Source organism: Gorilla gorilla, chromosome 11 (genome assembly GCF_029281585.2).
Source record: "Gorilla gorilla gorilla isolate KB3781 chromosome 11, NHGRI_mGorGor1-v2.1_pri, whole genome shotgun sequence".
Taxonomy (NCBI): domain Eukaryota; kingdom Metazoa; phylum Chordata; class Mammalia; order Primates; family Hominidae; genus Gorilla; species Gorilla gorilla.
The window spans coordinates 135,484,222-135,507,788 of NC_073235.2; the positions used below are offsets into that span (position 1 = coordinate 135,484,222).

At 38.7% G+C, this 23,567-nt stretch overlaps 1 protein-coding gene and 1 pseudogene across 48 annotated transcripts in view; both read left to right on the forward strand.

Annotated features, from left to right (window-relative positions):
* GIGYF2 (GRB10 interacting GYF protein 2) overlaps nucleotides 1-23,567 on the forward strand; it is a 159,843-nt gene that overhangs the window by 80,864 nt on the left and 55,412 nt on the right. For 31 of the 48 annotated variants that reach the window (XM_031008459.3, XM_055379800.2, XM_055379799.2 and 28 more), the window contains 6 exons: nucleotides 8,646-8,825; nucleotides 12,190-12,407; nucleotides 12,500-12,662; nucleotides 12,750-12,938; nucleotides 16,226-16,422; nucleotides 17,542-17,701. In XM_031008459.3, the coding sequence (XP_030864319.2) occupies nucleotides 8,646-8,825; nucleotides 12,190-12,407; nucleotides 12,500-12,662; nucleotides 12,750-12,938; nucleotides 16,226-16,422; nucleotides 17,542-17,701 (1,107 nt within the window). Of the gene's footprint in view, nucleotides 1-8,645; nucleotides 8,826-9,609; nucleotides 10,086-12,189; nucleotides 12,408-12,499; nucleotides 12,663-12,749; nucleotides 12,939-16,225; nucleotides 16,423-17,541; nucleotides 17,702-23,567 lie in introns of those variants that run through there. The other 17 variants (XM_031008461.3, XM_055379805.2, XM_055379806.2 and 14 more) reach the window with 4 other exon arrangements.
* On the forward strand, nucleotides 4,159-4,250 carry LOC115933827 (uncharacterized; annotated as a pseudogene).

Sequence of the window (23,567 nt, forward strand, 5' to 3'; positions counted from 1 at the left end):
GCATAGCTCTCCCATTACAATAGCCTGAGCATTTAAAGTCATTTCTGGTTGAAGTTACCAGGTTAGCTGGTGTAGGGGAGAGAGAAGACCTTCTCTCTTCCTTTTGAAGGTTTGATAATTGAGTCTATAATATAAAGCAACAGTAGGTAGACTTAACAGAAGAAAAACAGTTTACATCCTTATGCACAAGAGTCCCACAAAACATGAGACTTGAGGAAGGACCAGATGATTGAAGTTCTTATAGCATTGGAATAGGGATGCGGAGGTCCTGGGGGAAGGTATTGACAAGCTATGGGAAAATGAGGGGAGGAAATGTATGATGAACAAAAGTTGTCTAGTTATTGAGATAAAGTCTTTCAGGTATTGAAAATTAACTTGAGGAAGAACGCTACTAGACCTTTTAATCTCTTATGTGATAAGGTTAATCTTCCCTGATTGATGAAATTCTAGGGAGGGGACAAAGGAATTTTTTGAGATAAGGGGGCATCAGAGAAGGCCCCTCCCTGTGCTTGCTGTTCCCTAAGTTCTCTCAGTTTGCAGTAATGAGCATACCAAAGCAGTATATTTTGGGGTGGTGTTTCCTGGGGCTCCTTCACTGAGATGACACGGATATTGGCACAGATGATATGCCACCTTCACCCAGAAACTCATGGTCCTTCCCATCTAGACAATTTGTTATTTCTGTTGTAGCTGTTTCACAGTAAGGTAATTGGAGATGGCTCTAAAACATTTCTTCTGTGAATGAACATAAATGGTAAATACCTGTTCATAGATTGATGGATTGTGTCTCCAAAATTATAATGATTAAATTAAGCAAGGTACCAAGACCTGGTAAATTTTTCTGTATTAAATCTAGTCCTCTGTCCCTAAAGGCATTTGATTTTCTTTCTGACTGAAATAATTCACTATATATCTATAAATGTATCACATTTTTCTTGAGAACAGTAAAATCTTCAGTTGGAGTGCGATTTCTGGCCTATGTAAGTAGGTAATCTCACAGCTTTAAAACGTTAGCTCTGGTCTCCATGTTCTTGCTTACATAGTGTACTTAGCTTTCTTTTGAAGATGCCTAGTCTCTTTCCATTTCCACATGTCCAAGCCAACTACTAATTGCCTTCCCACAGATTTCAGGCAGCCTCTGGGTATGTACCAGCAGATAGCTGAGCATGAGGGCTGTAGGGTTGTGGTACATATTCAGATGGCCTGAGGACCTTTTTCAGAGATTCTGATACACTGCAGCTTCTCTGTTTTTTCAGGACTCTTGTTAACCAGCTGAGCAGGTTATTTATTCCTCAGGGAGAAAGTTGTAACTCTCTGGGTATAGAATTTAAACTGCTCTGTCCTAGCCACCCTGAGTTTTGTTTGTAAGTAATTGTAGGGGAGAGGGGTGGTAAATATCAACACTTGAGTGGGATGCCCTTTCACCATTTTCTTTGGTGTTAGAATTTTTTTTGGTGTTGATCAGATAATATATATCTGAATAGAGTAATACAAAGTCACTCCTTAAAAAATTTGCACGTAAACAAGCTTCAAAGTCTGTCCCATAATTCCACTTTTGCTTGTGGAGATTGGGCACTTGTAAGCTCCAAGTCTCACAGCTGTAGATTTTGTTGGCTGAGTGCCTCTTTGCTCCATCTGAAGTTTTCCATAAACACTATTTTTGGCCGTGGGTCAAACATGCACACAGGTGCCCTTTTACTGCTCTTTCTCCTTAGGAAGTCCACTCAGTTAGACCAGGCAAAAACTAACACTGCATTTTAATTTAATTTAATTTTTAGATGAATCCTATTTGGACTTAATAAACTAAGATTGAAACAACCAAGTATTTATTGCCACTGGGGAAATTGTATATGTAGTATGTATGTATTTTAGCACCTTTACATAATTTGCTTTTAACGTAAGGACATAGAATATATCGTTTTCCTCATAGTCATATTTGCTATATTGAATGGAAAAACATACATTTAAAATTTGTGTTTCTTTGCCTTTTGAGGGTCACAGACACCTTTAAAATTCTGACGAAAGCTGTAGACCCTTTTCCCTGAAAGAAGAAGAAGGCATGCCAGCACAAAGTACATGTCCAGTGCAAGGATTCACAGCCCTGAGCTCATTCATTGACTGTAGATTAAGAATATTTGGTTCAGGCATGAGTTTGTAAATAATTCAATAAGGTTTACTTTAAAATAATGTTGTTTGTAAATCTGTTAAGATTTTAAAAATAAGTCAACTGAAATACAGTATTTGGTTAGTCAACTTTGTCATGGTGCTGACGTTACAGAAGGAGGAAGCCTTTGATTTTGAATGCTGAGAAGGGCCATGTAACTGTCTCTCACTCATTTTAGTCTTCGTTGCTATGAATTGTTGGAATTTTTAGACGTGAAGGGAACTTAGATGTCATCTTCTAAACTGCCCATGAATGACTTTAATATTTATTATTTATTTATGTTTATTTTATTATTATTATTTTTGGAGACGGAGTCTTGCTGTGTTGCCCAGGCTGGAGTGCAGTGGCACAATCTCGGCTCACTGCAACCTCCACCTCCCGGGTTCAAGCGATTCTCCTGCCTTAGCCTCCTGAGTAGCTGGGACTACAGGCGCACACTACCAGGCCAGGCTAATTTTTAGTACTTGTAGTAGAAACGGGGTTTTGTCATGTTGGCCAGGCTGGTCTTGAACTCCTGACCTCAGGTGATCTGCCTGCCTCGGCCTCTGAAAGTGCTGGGATTATAGGCATGAGCCAACATGCCTGACCTATGATTTATTTTAAATTATATCAGGAATACACACACACACACACACACACACACACACACACACACAAATTATAAAGATAATGGTCTCCTTGGCACTCCCACCCACCCATCCAAATTTACACAAGTAAATCTGTAATCAATTTGGTTAGAAGGGATTTATTTTAATATTTTTGGGGATTGCTTAGATGCAGTATAATTTTTAGTTATATTAGTAGTAATTGGAAATGTGTATTTTTGTGACTGAAGTCACCTTCTAAATAATTTCTAGAATAAAATTTTTATATTGAAGAAGTTGGTCTTAACCATTTTTTTTTTCAGGAGCATGCATTTTGAAGTCATTCTGTGGGAAGATGAAAACAAATTTAGTTCTATGTCTCCCCTTTTTAGAGATGTTGACACTTTCCTTAAATGTACCATGCATGATTTGTCTACCACCCTTTTAGCTTGTTATACTTAAATCCCAGATCTCTGTCTTCCCATTTCAGTTTCTCTAGAATTTCTGGCTGCTTCCAATGGGTCAAATTTATGAGTGAACCATTAAGAATCACTTAGTGTAGAAATAAGCCATGGGTTAGGAGTTTGAACACTGCCTAGGTTCTGTTTCTGATTTGGTTATGATTCAGCTGTGTGGCCTTGGGAAACCACCTTACTGGTATCCCTATCCTTGCAGAAGCAAGAGAGTTAATGATGGTTGACTTAATCTCTCGTGGTTATTATGAAGATCAGATAAGATACATTAACACATTTTGCCAACTGAATTAGGTTATTTATTTACATGTGTGTCCATGGACCTGGGGATCAGGTGCTATGTCTCAGCCTTATCTTTGTTTTTAATCCTGTGTCTCTAATTGTGTTTGTCAGTAAAGGAGTGAGTCATTTAATGGTTGCTAGAGGTTTGAGTAAAACAAACAAGCAAACAAATGGTAAATTAGTACTATTTCTTTTTTAAAAAAATTTTTTACATTTTAAAAATTATAGATAAATATAGAGATGAGGTCTCACCATGTTGCCCAGTCTGGTTTCAAACTCCTAAACTCAAGTGATCCTCCCTTCTCAGCCCCCCAAAGTGCTAGGATTACAGGCGTGAGCCACCATGCCTGGCCAGTAGTACTATTTCTTTGGGAAAATATTTAGTAGTAGTCAACAAAGTTGAGCATGCTGTGACCTAGCAGTTTTGATGCTAAGTATATACCCAACAGAAATGCAAACATATACTTACCAAAACTCATGTCCAAGAATATTCGTAGATGCACAGTTCTTATGATAGCAAAAAGGTAGAAAACAACCTAAATGTTTCTAAGCAGTAGCATAAGAGTAATACCGTGTGGTTTGTTTATACAGTGAGATCCTGTACAGCCATGTAAAAGACCAAAATATTCCCTGTAACAATGAGAATGAATCTCCCGTGCTTGCTTCGGCAGCACATACACTAAAATTGGAACGATACAGAGATTAGCATGGCCCCTGTGCAAGGAGAATGAATCTTCCGTAATGTTCAGCAAAAGAAGCCAGATATAAATGAATATTCCATTTTATAAAAAACTTTAAAAGCAGGCAAAGCTAATATTTGGGGCTAGAAATTAGGATAGTGTTTATCTTGGGGAGGGCTGATTGGGAGGACACATGAAGATTTTTGAGGCTCCTTAAAATCTTTTTTTTAAAAATCTAGGTGGTAGTTAAATTATATGTATTTGCTTTATGAAAACTGTCAGTTGTACATTTGTGATTAGTGTACTTTTAAAAAATGTTTTCTTAAAGAGGTGGGGAGATGAGTGAAGTCCATTTAAAAGTTCTTGAGGTCTTTTCACCCTTATGAAAATGAGCACGGCCTCTGGAGGCAGAACTTATATGGCTTGATGAAAAATGTGGCTGTACTAACAAAAGAGAAACAAATTTAAAACGACCTTGTGATTCTCAAACTGTTGGAAAACCTGTAGCTCATAAAGTTTGAATGACCGATTCTGCATTCTTTGTTCCAAAAAGGATTTGAGGCAGAAAATTTGAAGATAAAGAGGAAAGCAACACCAAAGAAAGAATGATGAGATTTGGAGTCATTAGACCTGGTTTCAGATTCTGGTTCCAATTATTTTTTGTTTGTTTTATTATTTTTGCTTATTTTGTTTATTTTTTAATTATTTTGTTTTTTATTTTTTTTTGGCTCCAGTTCTTATCTACACACCTTGACTAGTGAAGACCCAGTTCCTCATTTGTGAAAGAGGGGGTTGGAGGTGTTGTGGAGAATGAAGTAGCCTGAATTTACATGAATACTAGTTCCAAACCATTCTACATGAATATTGGTTCAAGCCATTTTGAACAATACTTGTTCAGAAATTTCTATAAAGGAGCTTAAATTTTGTTACTAAGTGATTATTTACACAAAATAATTTTTTTTTGTTTGTTTACTAAGTCAGATCTAGGTGTTTTTTTGTTTGTTTGTTTATTTGAGATGGAGTTTCGCTCTTGTTGTCCAGGCTGGAATGCAATGGTGCAATCTTGGCTCACCGCAACCTCTGCCACCCGCTTCAAGTGATTCTCCTGCCTCAGCCTCCCGAGTAGCTGGGATTGCAGGCATGCGCCACCATGCCCGGCTAATTTTTTTGTATTTTAGTAGAGACGGGGTTTCTCCATGTTGGTTAGGCTGGTCTCGAACTTCTGACCTCAGGTGATCCGCCCGCCTCGGCCTCCCAAAGTGCAGGGATTACAGGCGTGAGCCACCACGCCCAGCCTCAGATCTAGTTTTTTACTTGTAGTATCAATAAAATTTACTTATGTACCAGTAACAATTACATACAAGGATCAAAAATTTAGCTCCCTGAAATTCAGCATCCCTGAAATTAAATGGATAGGATTTTCTCATAACATGATCACATTTTTAAAAAGCCTGTTTAGGGCAACAGTTGGAAATAAGTGATGAAGAAACTGAATAAATTGTACAGAAGTGCCCTTGTACATAATTTACTAAGAGGTCAAGGCAGAAGGATCACTTGAGGCCAGAAGTTCAAGACCAACCTAAACAACGTAGCAAGACCCCCCATCTCTGCAAAAATTAAATAAAATGAAATTTTAAAATTAGCCGAGCGTGGTGGCATGTGCCTGAGGTTCTAGCTACTTAACACGAAATAATTTCTTTTTTTTTTTTTGAGACGGAGTCTTGATCTGTCACCCAGGCTGGAGTGCAGTGGCGTGATCTGGGCTCACTGCAAGCTCCACCTCCCAGGTTCACGCCATTCTCCTGCCTCAGCCTCCCGAGTAGCTGGGACTACAGGCGCCCGCCACCGCGCCCATCTAATTTTTTGTATTTTTAGTAGAGACGGGGTTTCATCGTGTTAGCTAGGATGATCTTGATCTGACCTCGTGATCTGCCCGCCTTAGCCTCCCAAAGTGCTGGGATTACAGGTGTGAGCCACCGCACCCGGCCACAAAATAATTTCTAAAAGCTGCAATATAGTTTTTGATATATCAGATATTACATAATAACTACAATAGATTTAGATTATGACTTCTCTGGTAAACCAAGTGATATAGTTTGGATGTTTGTCCCCTCCAGATCACATGTTGAAATGTGATCGCCAGTGTTGGAGGTGGGGCCTGGTGGGAAGTGTTTGGGTCATGAGGGTGGATCCCTCATCCTCTCCCCACTGTAATGAGTTCAAGAGTCTGGGATCTCTGTCATCTTTCTTGCTCCTTCTCTCATCGTGTGACATACTTGCTCTCACTTCACCTTCCACAGTGAGTAACAGCTTCCTGAGGTCTCACTGGAAGCCAGGCAGATGCTGGTGCCATGCTTGTATAGTCTGCAGAACCACGACCCAAATAAACTTCTTCTTCTTCTTTTTTTTTTTTTAATAAATTACCCAGCCTCAGGTATTCCTTTATAGCCATGCAAAATGGACTAATAAACCAAGGAAAGCCAGAATATAGTTCTGACATTCCAGACACATCCTGCAGGTAAGAGCAAGGTCATAGATAATAAAACCCTTGCTTGGTGGTTCAAAACAGCAAACATTTATTATCTCTGTTTCTGTGGGTTGGGCATCTAGAAGCAGCTTAGCCTAGCTGGGTGGGTCTGGCCCAGGGTTCTTGTAAGGCTGCACTCAGGGTGTCAGCCCATGCTGCAGTCTCTCAAAGCTCAACTGGGGTTTGATCCACTTCCAGACTCACTCATGTTTCTGGTGGTAAGTCTCAGTTCTTTGCCATGCGAGCTTCTCCACGAGGTCTGTGTTGCTACATGGCAACTAGTGTCCTTCAGAGAAAGTGTCCAAGATGGAAACTACAGTCTTCTTTAATACTGTAAGTGGCATCTCATCACTTCAGCTGCATTCTATTAGTCCAGCTTATAATTAGGGGTGGAGGATTCCACAGAGATCAGCAGTCAGGGATTGTTGGTGAGCTCTTAGAGGCTGCCCACCACAATAAGAAAGCAGCAGATCATGTCTTCCATTCTCCCAAGATATTTTATCTTTCAGTAGAATGATACCTAGTAGCAGACTAACAACCATATGGGCAAGCAGGATGCTGAATCTCAATATATGTAAGATGGAATATAACAGAATGACCAGAAATTAGAATTTCATTTTCATATGCTGCTGTTCAATTATTTTTTCACTTTTAGTATGGATTAATTAAAAGGATTGAGTTTGTCATTATGAGAACATGAACTTTTATTGTTATAAACTGAGGACATCAATGTATGTTATTCTGGATTTTCAACTATTTTGATGTGAGATTTTATAAATGTTATGAGTTATATATGTTAGCACATGTGGAATGGTGACTGAAGAATTTGTTTGCACAATTTAGAATGATCTTGTCCTTTTAAAATACCAATTTAGTTTACTTGGTATACCAGGCTCTCTTTTGACATTAATGTAACTTTTGAGACATTAGGTTAGACATAGCTTAGCTTTAAATTCTGTCCAAAAGCAATTTATGGTATGCCTGTATTGTATTAGGTGCTAGAGTAAATGAGGTTATACTACTTTTCAATTTTTTTTTTTTGAGATGGAGTCTCGCTCTGTCGCCCAGGCTGGAGTACAGTGTCGCGATCTCTGCTTACCGCAACCTCCGCCTCCTGGGTTCAAGCCATTCTCCTGCCTCAGCCTCCTGAGTAGGTGGGATTACAGGCACTTGTCACCACACCTAGCTAATTTTTGTATTTTGAGTAGACATGAGGTTTCACCATATTGGCCAGGCTGGTCTCCCAACTCCTGACCTCGTGATCCACCTGTCTCGGCCTCCCAAAGCACTGGGATTATAGGCGTGAGCCACCACGCGGCCTGCTTTTCAGTTTATAATCTGTTTTGGAATGAAAGAGGGCCTGAAATGTACAGATATCATGTTTAGGCAGAATCACCAGTAGGTGTTGGTTATATAAAGTATGTTGTATGATGAAAAATATCTTATAACTTTAAAAAGTATGTGCTAGTAAGGAAGGATTGGCAAGATACACTGTTAGTGAAAACAGCAAATGAAACGACATTTATAACATCCTGAGGGTGGCGTTTGTGTGTGTGGATGAGGGAGCTACGTATACATGTGTAAGTGTACCCACGGACAGTGTTTGGAAGACTTTATAAGAAACTTGGTGATGGTTCCTTCTGGGGAGTACGACTCTGAGGGTCTTGTGTAGGAAGATGGACTTTTCATTGCATGCTTTTTCAAAAAAAATTGTACATAATATTTTTGTTTAAAAAAATTGCCCAGTCTCTGAACATTCAGCTTTAAGAAATGTGTCTAATAATATATACATATACCCACTGTTATTTTAGTGATTTTTTCTGAATATTGAAATGGACCCATTTGCAGGAAAGCTTGATTTGAGCTGTGAAGTTTGTTTTCAAAGCCTATACTGTCAGAGGCTCATGTTTACTTACCATATTATTTTCTTTATAGGGAGACCAAATTTTGAGGAAGGTGGACCAACATCAGTAGGGAGAAAGCATGAATTTATACGCTCAGAAAGTGAAAATTGGCGCATCTTTAGAGAGGAACAAAATGGAGAAGATGAAGATGGAGGTTGGCGACTAGCTGGATCAAGGAGGGATGGAGAGAGGTGGCGACCTCACAGTCCTGGTAAGAATTCTGTTGAGTAAAGGCACACAGGGACTGAAATAAGGGAAAGTTTGATGGAAATAGGGATTAAATGAAAAAGATAAACTGGCTTAAAAAATGTGGGGGTGGATTAATATTATTTATGCTGTCACAGTTTTATTACTAGAAAAAATTGCAACATAAAAATTTCCTACATCTATTCAGTTGATTGAAATTACTTTTCTATTTTTCTGGGGCAAATAGTGTAGTTTAATGGGAAGCACCTGCGCTCAACTGCAGAAATGAGGGTTTCATTCAGTTTTGTCTACCTCTAAATCTTTGAATCTTTTTTAGCATTCTTTAAGATTTATAAATGTGTAAAAATTACACACTTGAAATGTGTGCTTCCCTCCCCAAAAATGAGTGTTTTTCCTAACAAGAAAGGGTTTATTCTTTCATTTTTTCCCTTTTGAAAATGTGATTTAACCTTATTTGAAGAATAAGCTTTAAACCTAGGTCAGAAACATAATCACAAGTTCATTCTTATGTCCTTCTAACTTTAGAAGAAGGAGAGACAATAGTAGTGATTAGTGGCTTTTAAAGTTCTTCTGTTTGTCTCTTAAAAATGCTCAAACTGTTCTTCTTGGACATTAGATATGCTAGTAATTGAAGACACTAGTGCTTTGTGTTAAAGTTCATCCTGTACCACAGTGCTGATTCCATGCCTCATGATAATCAGATGCAACTGTAGTTCCAATTGTGGGGTCATGCAAAACTGAAGCACACAGAGTATATGTGGATGCCCTATGAACTTCATGTGTATGACAGTATTTTATCAACCATGTGCCAGAGGGGCTTACCTTTAATACAGGAAATTATGATAAGTAAACTGTTTTCACTTTTAAAAATCAAGTTATTAGCAAAACCACTAGCTTAGATCTGGGTAGACATTATAACAGGCATTCAGAGTATTTTAAGGAAGTGGTAGGTAGATAGAAACATACTGAAGTTAATGTTTGGGTAGAGTTAGGATGTTTTTATACCAACTCTTCATGGCTGCCTGTTGGGTGGGTTTTCTGTCATTAGTGGGCATTGTTTACATCACAAGGTCTAGACAATTTTCATTAGTCTGTGACCTGGGCCAGATGTTATAGTTCTCTAAAAGGCATCACTGCATTTTATGCTGAGCTTGTCCGTAGGCAGAGGGTTTGTAGAGTATGTTCCCAACAAGCATTCAGTGAAGAATGGATAGGATCTGGGCTGAGAGAGAAAAGAAATTCCAGCTGGTCAAAAACAAACAAGGTGAATGTTTTGGAAGATGAACTGTGTTTTTTGAGCCCAAATGTCTGATGTTGATTCTATTAAAGGGAGTTTAACAAAGTACCTCCCACCCAACAACTTAGAATTTGGTTATATATTATCTTCTTCTCATCTTTTCTGAATCTTTCTTTCCCCCTAATATTTGACTTTCATGTCATTTTTGTCATCAACTTGTGTATCTTCCAGAACTTTTAATCCATATACATATATATTTTTTCAGTCACACCTGTGGCTGAAATCCATATATTTTTAAAAGACAGTTTGAGGGATATAAAGATCCCCCAAATATAAAGTTTGGGTCTGAAAAAACAGTGTAAATGCATTTTAAAAAAGAATACGATTCACTTTTTAAACCCAGTACAGTCAAAGTATAGCCTGATTATAGCAGTTTTCATATGTTAACTCTTAACGTTTGTTAGTTTATGGTTAATCTTTTATTAAGATTTGAGTAAAACTTTAAATTATTTTAACTGATTTTATGAAAATAGTATCCAACTTTAGTTTAGATGTAGGGTCTGTAAATCAGCAGTCAGCCTTAATAAGTACCCTGCATGTCTTACTTGCTATGTTTAGTTTTGTGAGTAAAATTTTATGAACTACTGATAAGATAACATTATGGGATATAAAATAGGGCTTCCGGCTGGATGTGCGTGGAGGTGGGACCATTAAGGACAGGGAGGCATCCAGTCTGGGAGCTGAACCTAGGAAAGTCAGTAAGAGGAGAAACATGAGCCAGGTACCTAGAAGGATAGATTCCTGTCATGATGTACATTTAGACTGTTAGAAATGAAAGCAGTACAGAGGGCTCTGGAATTCATTTGATCATGAAGACTCTTTTCACATAATGGCTCTAGGTTTCCACGTAAGCAGTCTGAGTATAAAATTCCTTAGTTCTCATAGGAAGTAGTAAATAGTGTTTTGTTGTTTTTATATGAAGGGATGGGAGTGTGGGAATAAGATTTCTTTTTTGTGAGTGGCTTATCAGATGCTACCTGTATTTGGCATTTTAACATTTTGCCCTTTGTTTTCCAATTTGATTTTTAGATTGCTGGTTTTTGCAAATTTTGTCTCAATAGTGAGAACATTTAGCTCTGGCCACATTTCTTTTTCTTATCCCCCACAGAGAAAGCAGTCAAGGATGGAAAATTCTAATAGGTTAAAGCCTGCTTTTCTTTTTAAGACTCTTTTAGACTCAGGTCTGTCAGATTTTAGCAAGAGTTTCCCTTTCTTTTTTTTAGAAAAATATCTTAAATAGGATCTCTTATTATTAGGCAATCTTTTCTTCTGTTGGGAAATGTAGATTTGAGAATGTCCGTAGGGGTATTATATGGATAGGGAGAATTAAGAGATGAGAAAGAAGGAAGAGTAAGCATGTTATTGTGGAACAAGCAGCAGAGGGTGCAGAATTGGATTTTAGTTCTACTTTGCCATGTGCGAGTTACTTCTGCTGGCAAAGTTTTAGTTTCTTCTTAAACTATAAAATTAGGATAGTGAACTTCATAAAATCTCGGTGACAACTTTCAGCGCTGTAATTTTGTGAATTTTTGGGGGAGGATCAGAATTACAAGTGGGAACCTGGCATTAATAAATAGGCATGATGAGTTTGATATAAATCAACACAGGGAGCTGATTTTATCCACAAACAATGATATTTTCATGGGAAGAAAGAAAGTGCTTTAAGATTGGGCAAAAGGAAGGCATAAACTTCAGTATGGAAGGATGTCTAGTACGTTAAGTCTGGATGAGGAGTTGGCGGCTAATCAGTATTTTAATCAAGTACCTAGGACTTATTGAAAGTGCCTACTTGGAATACAGTGTCCTTTAAATGTGCTGCATTTTAGATTTATCTTTTAAAGCTTTAGAGTATGTTGCATGGCTCAGTACTTAAGTACTGTTGTCATCTCGTAATGGTACATATACTCTGAACTCTGAACTTCATTTAGTTGCCTAATGTTCTCTTTACTAGGTCAGTCCATTTGAGTTTGCGGTCACTTGTAGTTTTCTCCTTTATTTTCTATTCCTGATTTTCTTATTCAAATACTGTCATAAAACTTTTCTAAGGTTTGTGTCCTCCTTCTCATCTCAGATGGCCCTCGTTCTGCAGGCTGGCGGGAACACATGGAACGACGTCGAAGGTTCGAGTTTGATTTTCGAGATAGAGATGATGAGCGGGGTTACCGAAGGGTTCGCTCTGGCAGTGGGAGCATAGATGATGACAGGGATAGCTTGCCCGAATGGTGCTTAGAGGATGCTGAAGAAGAAATGGGCACATTTGACTCATCTGGAGCATTCCTTTCTCTAAAAGTAAGAAACGTGTTTTAAGTGTCATGACCAGCATTAACCTTATACCAAAGCCAAATCTGCTGTTGATCTTTGGTTTTATTCTCTTGCTACAGAAAGTACAGAAAGAGCCTATTCCAGAAGAGCAGGAGATGGACTTCCGGCCTGTGGACGAAGGGGAGGAGTGCTCTGACTCTGAGGGTAGCCATAATGAAGAGGCCAAAGAACCCGATAAGACAAATAAGAAAGAAGGAGAGAAAACAGATAGAGTAGGAGTTGGTAAGGCCTATTCTTGCCCTTTGCCTTTTTTTTCCTCCATCAAACCAAAACTTTCCTAAGTTCAACTAAGATTACTTCGTGTTCCAGAAGCTAGTGAGGAAACTCCCCAGACCTCATCATCATCTGCTAGACCAGATACTCCCTCAGACCATCAGTCTCAGGAAGCATCACAGTTTGAGAGGAAAGATGAACCAAAAACTGAGCAAACGGAAAAAGCTGAAGAGGAGACTCGGATGGAAAATAGTCTACCAGCCAAAGTGCCCAGCAGAGGGGATGGTATGTATTTGTGGGAATAGACAAGCTAAAATAGGATTCTGCTGAGGCCAGTGATCACTGATAAGATAGGCTTCTGCTTATGCCTCCTAGAACTGCTTTTAGTGGGTGAATTACCGGAATAGATTATTTTACCAGTAAACCCAGTCAAACAGTGCTTCTCACGTATGTGTCCATCTCAGAATTACCAAAACAGAGTTTGAATCTGCAAGGGTGGAGCTCTGGAATCTCATGTCCTAAGGTGTTATGACATAGCCACCCTGTCATTACTGGTGAACTGGGTGTCCTTTGCATTAGTTTGATTCCCATATTAGACAGTTACCTTCCTTTCATGTGTTGACTAATTATGTGCCCAGCTTAAATTACCAGATGACACACCAAAATGCCATTGTTCTAAAAGAGGCCAAGAAGAGAACATATGTGAATCTGTGGCAGAATAAGCTTAAAACATATCTCTTTCAATTGTTAATGTATTGGTTTAAGTTGCTTATACACTTTATTAGGCAATATTAATGCTCATTTCCATGTTTCTTCTTGTACGTATTTAAAAATGTCATTGTAATGCCTGATGTTGAAGGGTTACTTGATTCATTTACCATAAAAATTGATACCCTTTAACATGGCATATGAGACACTGCACAATCTGGCATCTGCTTCCCTTTGTGCAGTTTCATTGCCAGCCTCTTTACTTCCCTCACATTCTACTTACCAGCCTCAAAGCCTTTTAGGTCCTGAACTGTCTCCTGTTTTCTAGGATTCATACCTTAGCACATCCTTTTCTCTGTTCTTGAAACTCTCTTCCACCCAAAGCCCCCAAACTAGGGTAGGTGTCTTCTTCGTTTCTTAAACAACCAGGCTTATTTCTAACATAGCATTATAATATCATAAAGATGTTTATTACCTTGTTTTCCCAGTAGACTAATATTTTGAGAGCTCAAACCCAAGAATTTTTCAATTTTTTAAATGTCTAGAACAAAGCTGATTTGTTTTTTAAAGAGATGGGATTAACTGGGTGTGATGGCACGTGCTTGTAATCCCAGCTACTCGGGAAGCTGAAATGGGGGAGATCACTTGAGCCCAGGAGTTTGAGAACAGCGTGGACAACATAGCAATAGCAAGACCCCTGTCTCTAAAAACAAAACAACAACAAAAATGAGACAGGGCCTCACTATGTTGTTCAGGCTGGATCCGAACTCCTGGGCTCAAGTGATCCTCCTGCCCTTAGCTTCCTGGTTAGCTCAGCAAGTATTTGAATCTGTGCTCTACATAGCAGGCACTGTGAGACTGATATATCTTTGAGACAGTTTGATTTGTAGTAGGATATGCCCCAGAACTACTTGTGGTACATTCTTTTGAATGTACGTGCTTGAAGCCTTATTCAGGAAATTGTTGGATCAAGTCTAGATATATATATTCTGAGAAGGCTTCATAGATGTACATTAAAGGTCGAAACTCCAGATTTATAGTGTGTAGAGGAGATAAAGTGTGCATATATCACTATTCTAGGGCAAAAAGTAAGATAAGGGTTCACTGTTGGCAGACTCTTGGGATGCTTCAGGAAGTAGGTGGTCTCTGAACACATCTTGGAATAATAAGTAGAATTTGGAGGTAAGTGTAGCTAGATAAATTGGGAGAAGGCATTCCAGTACTAGGGAGCAGTGAAAGCTAAAGTGAAGAAGTGGGACTGATCCAGGCTTGGGCAGGAAATCAGCTCTTGTCTTTATTTGATGAAATATGAAGTGTGAAAAGGAGGATATTGGGAAACACAGAACATGGATTTGACAGCAGGGTATAGACTATCTTGTGATGACAGTTTGGCTTCACTGTGACCGCTTAGACTCCTGAGCAGTCACTATGGGGTGGATAGTACACCTGTAAAGGGAAGTTGTGGCAGATGAGATTTTAAAGTAGAAACTGTCAGGACTCAGTCATTGACTGGATATCAGGGTAAAGAAGAGGGAAGAGCCAAAGAGGATTATAAGAGGATTATGGTGCCATTCACACGAAAAGAAGAGGGAAGAGCCAAAGAGCCTGAGAGGATTATGGTGCCATTCACCATAGAGGAGCACATTGGGGAGAGGAGAGATAAATTCAGTTTTGAACACTGGTTCTGAGGTGTTGACGAGAAGTTAAGTGGAGATGGTGAGAGAGCAGTTATGAATGAGGGACTAGCTAGATGGGAGTAGTTTAGGGCTAGAGAGAGAATGAAAATTGAAAAGATTGCATATACTTATTAGGGGTAAGAAGAAAAGAACTTTGAGTAATTCCCATTTTTAAAGGTTAGAAGAAGAGGAACCAGAGAAAAATCCTCAGAGGTAAAAGTAGAGACAGGAGAGTAGAGTGCAGGGAAACTAAGGAATGGGAATGTTTTAGCTTAGAATTGAGTTGATAATGTCAGATGCTACTAAGAGATTGGATGAGGAAGACTAGGAAAAGTCATTGTATTTGGCAACTTTGTGTCGCTGCTTATCTTTGAGAGAGGAGCTTTACTGGAGAGGTGAGAGTAGAAGTCCCCTTATAGCAGGTGTGAGTAAAGTGGAGACAGCATGTATAGACTATCCTTTTAAAAATTATGGCAAAGAATGAGTCAGTGAGAGGAGCAGGAATTTGGAGAAGCTATCTGTAATTGAACAAACAAGATTTCAAAGGGGAAACTGCGATTATACCTAATTACTTCCATCCCCCTTTTCCTTCTTAAGAGCCTGCACACTGAGAGGTTAGAAATAGGAACAAAGACAGAACCTCTTTTATAATTTGTATTCCTATTGAGAAGAACATCCTGTACTGTACAGGTAGACTCCAAGTGCTTCTAATTATCCTACAACATGTAATATATTGAATTATATTAATCATGACTTGAAACAGGTACTTACTGAGCATAATCATTGATATTTTCAGTAAAGGTTTTGATGAGAGATGACATATCTTTGAGAAGATTTAGGGTGCATTGATAACTTTTACAATTGGAGACATGTTATGAAGAAAGGATTAGACTGATTGTTTCTAAGAGGTCAACCTATAACTGGGTAGATGCTCTGGTGACATAGGTAAGCCCTGGAGAAGCACCTTTTAGATACCTTTTAACTCTTATCTTTTGTCATTCTGTGTAGGTAATTTTGTCATTCCAGGAAGGAATATTATGTTTCTCCATAGAAGTAGCTTCACTGTTCATGACAGGGCTCACGTTTTCTGTTTCGCCCATTTAGCAGGCTGTGCGACTTGATAATGTAGTTAGCCTTCACAGAAGTCTCTGTATTTCAAAGGATTTTCATCTGATTTTTTCCCCCTAGATGTGGTTGCTGATGTCCAGCAGCCCCTGTTGCAGATTCCTTCAGATACAGCCTCTCCTCTTCTCATACTTCCACCTCCTGTTCCCAATCCTAGTCCTACCCTCCGGCCAGTTGAAACGCCAGTTGTAGGTGCTCCTGGTATGGGCAGTGTCTCCACAGAACCTGATGATGAAGAAGGTCTCAAACATTTGGAGCAGGTAAAAATCCTGTTAATTCTTTTTGTCTCCTCTTAAACTGCCATAAGAATTAGCAGGCATTACATGAATATTCAAACATAAAACTTTTGTCACTAGATTTTAAGTACTGGAAAAATTGGATATTTAGTGTTTATTTGTACAAGTCATTGTCTTTCAAATCATTTCATGCTTATAAGTTTCTGCTATGTAGTAGTCATTATGTCAGGTTATTTTTTGCTCTTAGGTTGCCCTTAGCTATTTACTTTTCTTTTTTCTTTTTGGACATTAATGGAATGCCAAAAATGGTGAATACGAGCAGCTGTGTATGGTCACTGTATCTTTTGTATTTTTTGCTTCAAGTATAACAGGGACAATAGTTAAACTCTCAGAGCATTAAGATCTTATTCATGTCTCTAAATTTCCCCAAGATTGTGTGTACCATTGTTATATGTAAAGTAAGTGATAGCTTGCTTTTCTACGAAAGAATTTCTCTTCCCTTTGGGGTGGGATGGTTAGTGGCAGGAAATGCTGAAGAAAGGAAAAAGCGAGATAGTGTCTTAGTAAAACTTGTAAAACGTTTCATTTATAATTGTATTAATTGAGCCTTTTGTTCTATTAACATTCTTTTTACAGGTTTAGATTATAACATTTAGAGTTGACCAACAGCTTATTAGTTTAAAAAGTACTCTTAGCCAGGCAAGGTGGTGCATGTCCTGTAGTCCCAGCTGCTTGGGGAGGCTGAGGTAGGAGGATCGCTTGAACCCAGGAGTTCAAGAACAGTCTGGGTAACGTGATGAGATCTCATCTCTATTAAAAACAAACAAAGTACTCTTACTAGTGTTGATTTGAACCCTGGGCTTTGATCCAGAGCAGTGTTTGTTTTAATCTTAGTTGATTTGATTAGTAATTTTCAGACCTTGAGCCAAGACTTGGCATCTCTGAGCTTTAGCATCCCCCTCTGTAAAATGGGGATAGTACCTGTTTCATGGCATTGTTGGGAGAAGTTACCTGCTATGTTCTTTGCATAGTGACTTTCATAGATCAAGTAGTCCAAAAAAAAAGGGGCAGGCACTGTTATTATGTGTACAAGTACTAATTTAGGATCATTTGTTTCCTTGATTTTTGTTTTTCTGTTATTAGCAAGCTGAGAAAATGGTGGCTTATCTCCAAGACAGTGCACTAGATGATGAAAGATTGGCATCAAAACTGCAAGAGCACAGAGCTAAAGGAGTGTCGATTCCATTGATGCATGAAGCAATGCAGAAGTGGTATTACAAAGATCCTCAGGGAGAAATTCAAGGCAAGTTGTTCCTTTTTCCTTTAAATACTGAAGTGTGTGCCATTACCTCCAGAATCTCTAAGAAGGGATTTGTTTAATTTAAATTATAGTAGAAAAAGAAGTCAACAAGCACACACACGCAGACTAGAAGTGTTTCCGATTTCAGATGTTTTTAGATTTCTTCCCGATTTTGGAATAATTGCCTTGTACATACCAGTTGAGCGTCCCTAATCTGAAAATCCAAATTCCATAATGCTCTATTGAATGTTTCCTTTGTGTGATGCTCAAAAAGTTTCAGATTTTAGAGCATTTTGGATTTCAGATTTTTGTATTAGAGATAGTCAACCTATGTAAAAATAATTTGAATACAGCCTGGCGTGGTGGCTCACGCCTGTAATCCCAGCACTTTGGGAAGCTGAGGTGGGCGAATCACCTGAGGTCAGGAGTTCGAGACCAGCCTGGCCAACATAGTGAAACTCCATCTCTACTAAAAATACAAAATTAGCTCTGGACATGGTGGCAGGTGCCTGTAATCCCAGCTACTCGGGAGGGTGAGGCAGAAGAATCACTTGAACCCAGGAGGCAGAGGCTGCAGTGACCCAAGATCACGCCACTGCACTCCAGCCTGGGTGACAGAGATTCTAAAAAAAAAAATTGAATACAAGGCAGAAATGTGATGACAAATATGACAGGGATAATATTTAAGCAAATGTTTAAGACTTTTTAAAACTTAAGCAAAACGTTTAAGACGCTCAGCTCTGGCATCTCAGTTGGTTAAGTAGGCAGGTAGCCTACTCACCTATGTGTTTCCATTTCCCTGACTCTGAAAAGGTGATGGCAGCAGTAGTGTTGGAGGACCTTGACTGTTTTTTTTTTCCCAAGTGGAGTTGATAAAAATGGTAGAGTACTACTAAAATGTCAGATAAAAGATAGTACTGTATTACAAATGAATCCCTTAGAAGATTTGTGTGGTGTGTAAGTTCGATTAGAATGGGCACAGAATGCTATCTATAAAGGATATTTGTTGATTCTTCATTTCTGCTTTTGAAATCTATCCTGTTACCCTGAAATTGGTTGGTCACTTCGTATTAGTGTAATTTTAATGATAGCATTTTACTGTGTGCCCACCCTGTGAGCACTCTCCAATGAATTAACTCCCCTTGCACTCCTCAATCCTCTTACCTTGCCTATTCTCCTTCACAGCATTTATTACTACCTGGCATTTTACATGTCTGTTCATTGTTTACACTCTGGTAAGATACACGAGAGCAGGGCTTGTGTGTGTGTGTGTGTGTGTGTGTGTGTGTGTGTTTTAACCAAATTTATTTTGGGATAATCATAGCTATATATGTAATTATAAGCAATAATACAGAGAGATTCCATACACCCTTTATACAGCTTCCCCTGGTGGTAACCTCTTGCAGAACTATAGTACAGTAACACAAGTGGGACATTGACATTTGTATGGTCAAGATTCAGAACATGGCTGATTGTGGTGGCTTATGCCTGTAATCCCAGCATTTGGAAGGCCAGGGTGGGTGGACCACTTGAGGCCAGGAGTTCAAGACCAGACTGGCCAACATGGTGAAAACCCCATCTCTACTAAAAATACGAAAATTAGCTGGATGTGGTGGCATGCGCCTGTAGTCCCAGCTACTTGGGTGGCTGAGGCATGAGAATCACTTGAACCCAGGAGGCGGAGGTTGCTGTGAGCCGAGATTGTGCCACTGTACTAAATTAACCTGTGTGACAGAGTGAGACTGTGCCTCCAAAAAAAAAAAAAAAAAAGATTCAGAACATTTCCATCTCCACAGAGATTCTTCAGATTGCTCTTTTATAGCCACCTGAGCTTCCCTTCTACTCCAACTCCTTTGTTAACCTCTAGCAATGACTAATCTGTTCTCCAGCTCTGTATTTTGTCATTGCAAGAATGGAATGGAATCACACTTTTGGAGATTGGTTCTATTCACTCAGCATAATTCTCTGGAGATTAATCCAGGTTGTTGCATATATCAATAGCCTGTGTCTTTTTATTCCTGAGTAGTATTGTGTGATATGAATGTTATCAAAGTTTGTTTAACCATTCACCCATTGAAGGACATCTGGGTTGTTAAAGTTTTGGGGCTATAATGAATAAAGCTGCTATAAACATTTATGGACATGTTTTTGAGGGAACATAAGTGTTCATTCCTCTGGGCTAAATGCCCAGGAGTGCATTTGCTGAGTTGTATGGTAGTTGTATGCTTAGTTTTAAAAGAAACTGCCAAACTGTTTCCCAGAGTGGCTATACCATTTCATATGCCCACCAGCAGTGTATGAGCAATCCAGTTTCTCCACATCCTTATCAGCATTTGATGTTTTTGCTATTTTTCTGTTTTAACCATTCTGAGAGGTGTGTAGTGATACCTCACTGGGGTTTTAAATTTACATTACATTTCCCTAATGGCTAGTGATGTTGAACATCTTTGCATGTTCTTACTGGCCATCTATTTGTCCTCTTCATTCAAGTTTTTCTTCATGTTTCATGTCTTTTTTGTTCATGTCCTAATTGGATTGTTTGCTTATTTTACAGTTTTTTTTAAATTCATTTTAAATATTGTTAAAATACACTTAAAATTTACCATCTTAGCCATTTTAAAATATATGGTTCAGTGGTATTAAATACTTTTTCATCTTCCCAAATTGGAACTGTATACATTAAACAATAGTTCCTCATTTCCTCCAGTCCCTGGCAATTACCATGATACTATCTATTTCTATGAATTTTACTATTCCGAGCACCTCATGTAAGTGGAATCTTACAGTATTTGTCTTTTGACTGGCTTATTTCACTTAGCATAGTGTCCTCAAGGTTTGTTCATGTTGTAGCATGTGTCAAAATTTCCTTACTTTTTGAGACTGAATAGTATTCCCCTGTAGGTGTATAACACATTTTGCTTATCCATTTCATCTATTGATGGACACTTGGATTGTTTTCATGTTATAGTTATTGTGAATAATGTTGCTATGGGCCAGGTGTGGTGGTTCACACCTGTAATTCTGACCCTTTGGGAGGCTGAGGTGGGAGGATTGCTTGAGCCCAGGAGTTTGAGACCAGCGTGGGAAACGTGGAGAGACCTTGTCTCTATAAAAAAAAAAATAAAAAATTAGCTGGGTGTGGGATGGTGTGTGCCTGTAGTCCCAACTACTCAGGAGACTGAGGCAGGAGGATCACTTGAGCCCAGGAGTTGGAAGCTGCAGTGAGCTGTGATAGCACCACTGCACTCCAGCCTGGGTGACACAGCAAGACCCTGTCTTTAAAATAATAATAATAATAATAATACTGCTTTGAACATGAAGGTACAACTATCTCTTTGAGACCCTGTTTTCAATCCTTTTGGGTATATACCAAGAAGCAGAATTGCTTGATCATGTGGTAGTTATATTTTTAATTTTTTGAGGAACTACCATACTATTTTCCACAGTGACTGTACCATTTTACATTCTCAAAAACAGTCCACAAGGGTTTTAATCTCACCAAATTCTCTCCAACACTTTTTTAATAGTAGCCATCCTAATGGGTGTGAGGTGGTATCTCATTGTAGTTTTTATTTGCATTTCCCTAATCATAAGGAATGTTAAGCATCTTTTCATGTGCTTATTAGCCATTTGTATACTTTCTTTGGTGAAATGTCTATTCAAGTCCTTTGCCTTTTTTTTTTTTTAATTGAGTTGTTGATTTTTTTGTTGCTGAGTTTTAGTTCTCTATATATTCTGGATGCTAATCCCTTATAAGATATATGATTTGTAAATATTTTCTCCCATTGTTTGGGTTGCCTTTTTACTCTGCTGATAATGTCTTGTCATGCACTTTTTTTTTTTAATTTTCAAGAAGTCCAATTTGTCTATTTTTGCTTTGTTGCCTATGCCTTTGGTGTCATATCCTAGAAATCATTATTGTATCCAATGTTGTATAAAGCATTTGCCCTGTGTTTTCTTCTGAGAGATTTACAGATTATAGGTCATGCACTTAGATCTTTGATCCATTTTGAGTTTTTGAATATGGTGTTAGGCAAGAATCCAGTTTCATTCTTTTGCATGTGGATATCCAATTTTCCAAATACCATTTGTTAAAAAGACTGTCCTTTTTCCATCGAATAGTCTTGGCATCCTTTTCAAAATATTTGACCATGTACTCTGGTTCATTTTGGGGCCCTCTGTTCTATTTTATTGTTCTATATGTCTGTCTTTATGTTGGCATTACACTGTTTTGATTACTCTATCTTTGTAATAAATTTTGAAATCAGGAAATGTGAGTCCTCCAGCTTTGTTTTTCTTTTCTTTTTTTCTTTTTTTTTTTAAGACCGGGTCTTGCTCTGTTGCCCAGGCTGGAGTGCAGTGGTATGATAATGGCTCACTGTAGCCTCAAACTCCTGGGCTCCAGTGGTCCCACCCCAGCCTCCTTAGAACAAGCACACACCACCATACTCAGCTAATTATTTTTCTTTTTTAGAGATGAGGTTTCAGCTGACATGTGCTGGCTCATGCCTGTAATCCTGTTTCCTTGGGAGGCTGAGACCAGAGGACTGCTTGAGTCCAGGAGTTTGAGATCAGCCTGGGCAACATAGTGAGTCCCTGTCTCTCGCTTTTTTTGAGACAGAGCCTTGCTCTGTCACGCAGTCTGGAGTGCAGTGGGGCAATCTTGGCTCACTGCAACCTCTGCCTTCTGGGTTCAAGCAATTCTTTTGCCTCAGCCACCCAAGTAGCTGGGATTACGGGCATGAGCCATTGCGCCAAGCCAAGAGATCCCACCCCATCTTTAAAAAGAAAAAAAAAGAGACAAATTCTTGCTATGTTGACCAGGCTGGTTTTGAACTCCTGGCCATAAGTGGTACTCCATGTCTTTCCTCTGCCATCTTGGCCTCCCAAAGGGGGATTATAGGTGTGAGCCACTGCACCTGGCCAAAAAATTTTATTAATTACATTTTTAAATAGTCATATAAGGGGCTGGGCGTGGTGGCTCATGCCTATAATCTCAGCACTTTGGGAGTCTGAGGCAGGAGGATCACTTGAGTCCAAGAGTTCGAGACCAGCCTGGGCAACACAGACCCTGTCTCTACAAATAATAAAAAAGCCAGGCATGGTGGTACGCACCTGTAGTCCCAGCTACTTGGGAGGCTGAGGCAGGAGAATTGCTAGAGCCCAGGAAGTTGAGGCTGCATTGAGCACAGCACTTGGCTTGAGTAACAGAGACCCTGTCTTAACAAACAAAAAAAGACATACACATTATATATTTGTTGTATACAACATGATGTTTTTAAATACGCATACATATTATGGATGGCTAAGTTAGGTTAATTAAGAAGCATACTAATCATTTTTTATAGTGAGAACACTTAAAAATCTACTTGGCAGTGTTTTTTAAGAGTACAATACATTGTTGTTAACTATAGTCATTGTTGCATGATAGATCTCTTGCTCTTTTTCAAGAAAGAAACATTGTTTTGGCCATTTGCTGTCTTTTGAGACTTCGTATGTATTTTAGGATGGGATTTTTCTGTTTCTGTAGCAAGCATCATTGGGATTTTAATAGGGATTATCTTTAATCTGTAGATTGCTTTGGGTAGTACTGACATTGTAACAATGTTAAATCTTCCAGTCCATGAACATGGATGTGTTTCCATTTATTTAGGTCTTTAATTTCTTTTAGCAGTGTTTTGTAGTTTTCTTTGTACAAGATTTACATCCTTAGTTAATCCGTAAGTATGTATTCTTTTTGATGTTATTGTAAGGGGAATTTTTTTCTAATTTTCTTTTCAGATTGTTCATTGTTAGTGTATAGAAATGGAACTGATTTTTGAGTGTTGACTTTGTGTCCTGCCACTTTGCTGAATTTATTTTTTACTTC